Source organism: Penaeus monodon, chromosome 15 (genome assembly GCF_015228065.2).
Source record: "Penaeus monodon isolate SGIC_2016 chromosome 15, NSTDA_Pmon_1, whole genome shotgun sequence".
In the NCBI taxonomy this organism is placed as follows: domain Eukaryota; kingdom Metazoa; phylum Arthropoda; class Malacostraca; order Decapoda; family Penaeidae; genus Penaeus; species Penaeus monodon.
The window spans coordinates 47,240,695-47,240,975 of NC_051400.1; the positions used below are offsets into that span (position 1 = coordinate 47,240,695).

A 281-nucleotide genomic window follows, 5' to 3' on the forward strand; every position below is an offset into this window, starting at 1 on the left:
ATTGTAGAAGATAAATCTCCTAAAACTTTTCCTTTCAAATCATGTGATGTCATAACATACTACAAAATTCTAAATAATGAGGCACAGTGCAACTTGTGAGTAACTTACAGGTTGGCCATATTTGTGACACATGTACATATGAAGTTCCCTGAATCGCCTGTATCTTCTGAATACTGTCCAAGAGTCATTCCCTGCTGCTATTTTCACCTGTTGTAGGTAAATAAAACAGTTAGTGCTTTAAGTCTAGAAAAGCTGCTACAAATACAAAATTTGCTATTTCA

General features: G+C 34.5%; 1 protein-coding gene across 1 annotated transcript in view; it reads right to left on the reverse strand.

The window, feature by feature from the left end:
* Positions 1–108: 108 nt before the first annotated feature.
* The window catches only part of LOC119582068, a gene marked incomplete at its 3' end in the record, with an annotated part of 4,768 nt that continues 4,595 nt past the window's right edge, over positions 109–281 (reverse strand). Inside the window, 1 exon segment of the mRNA XM_037930308.1 lies at positions 109–207. Within this exon segment, the coding sequence (XP_037786236.1) occupies positions 109–207 (99 nt within the window).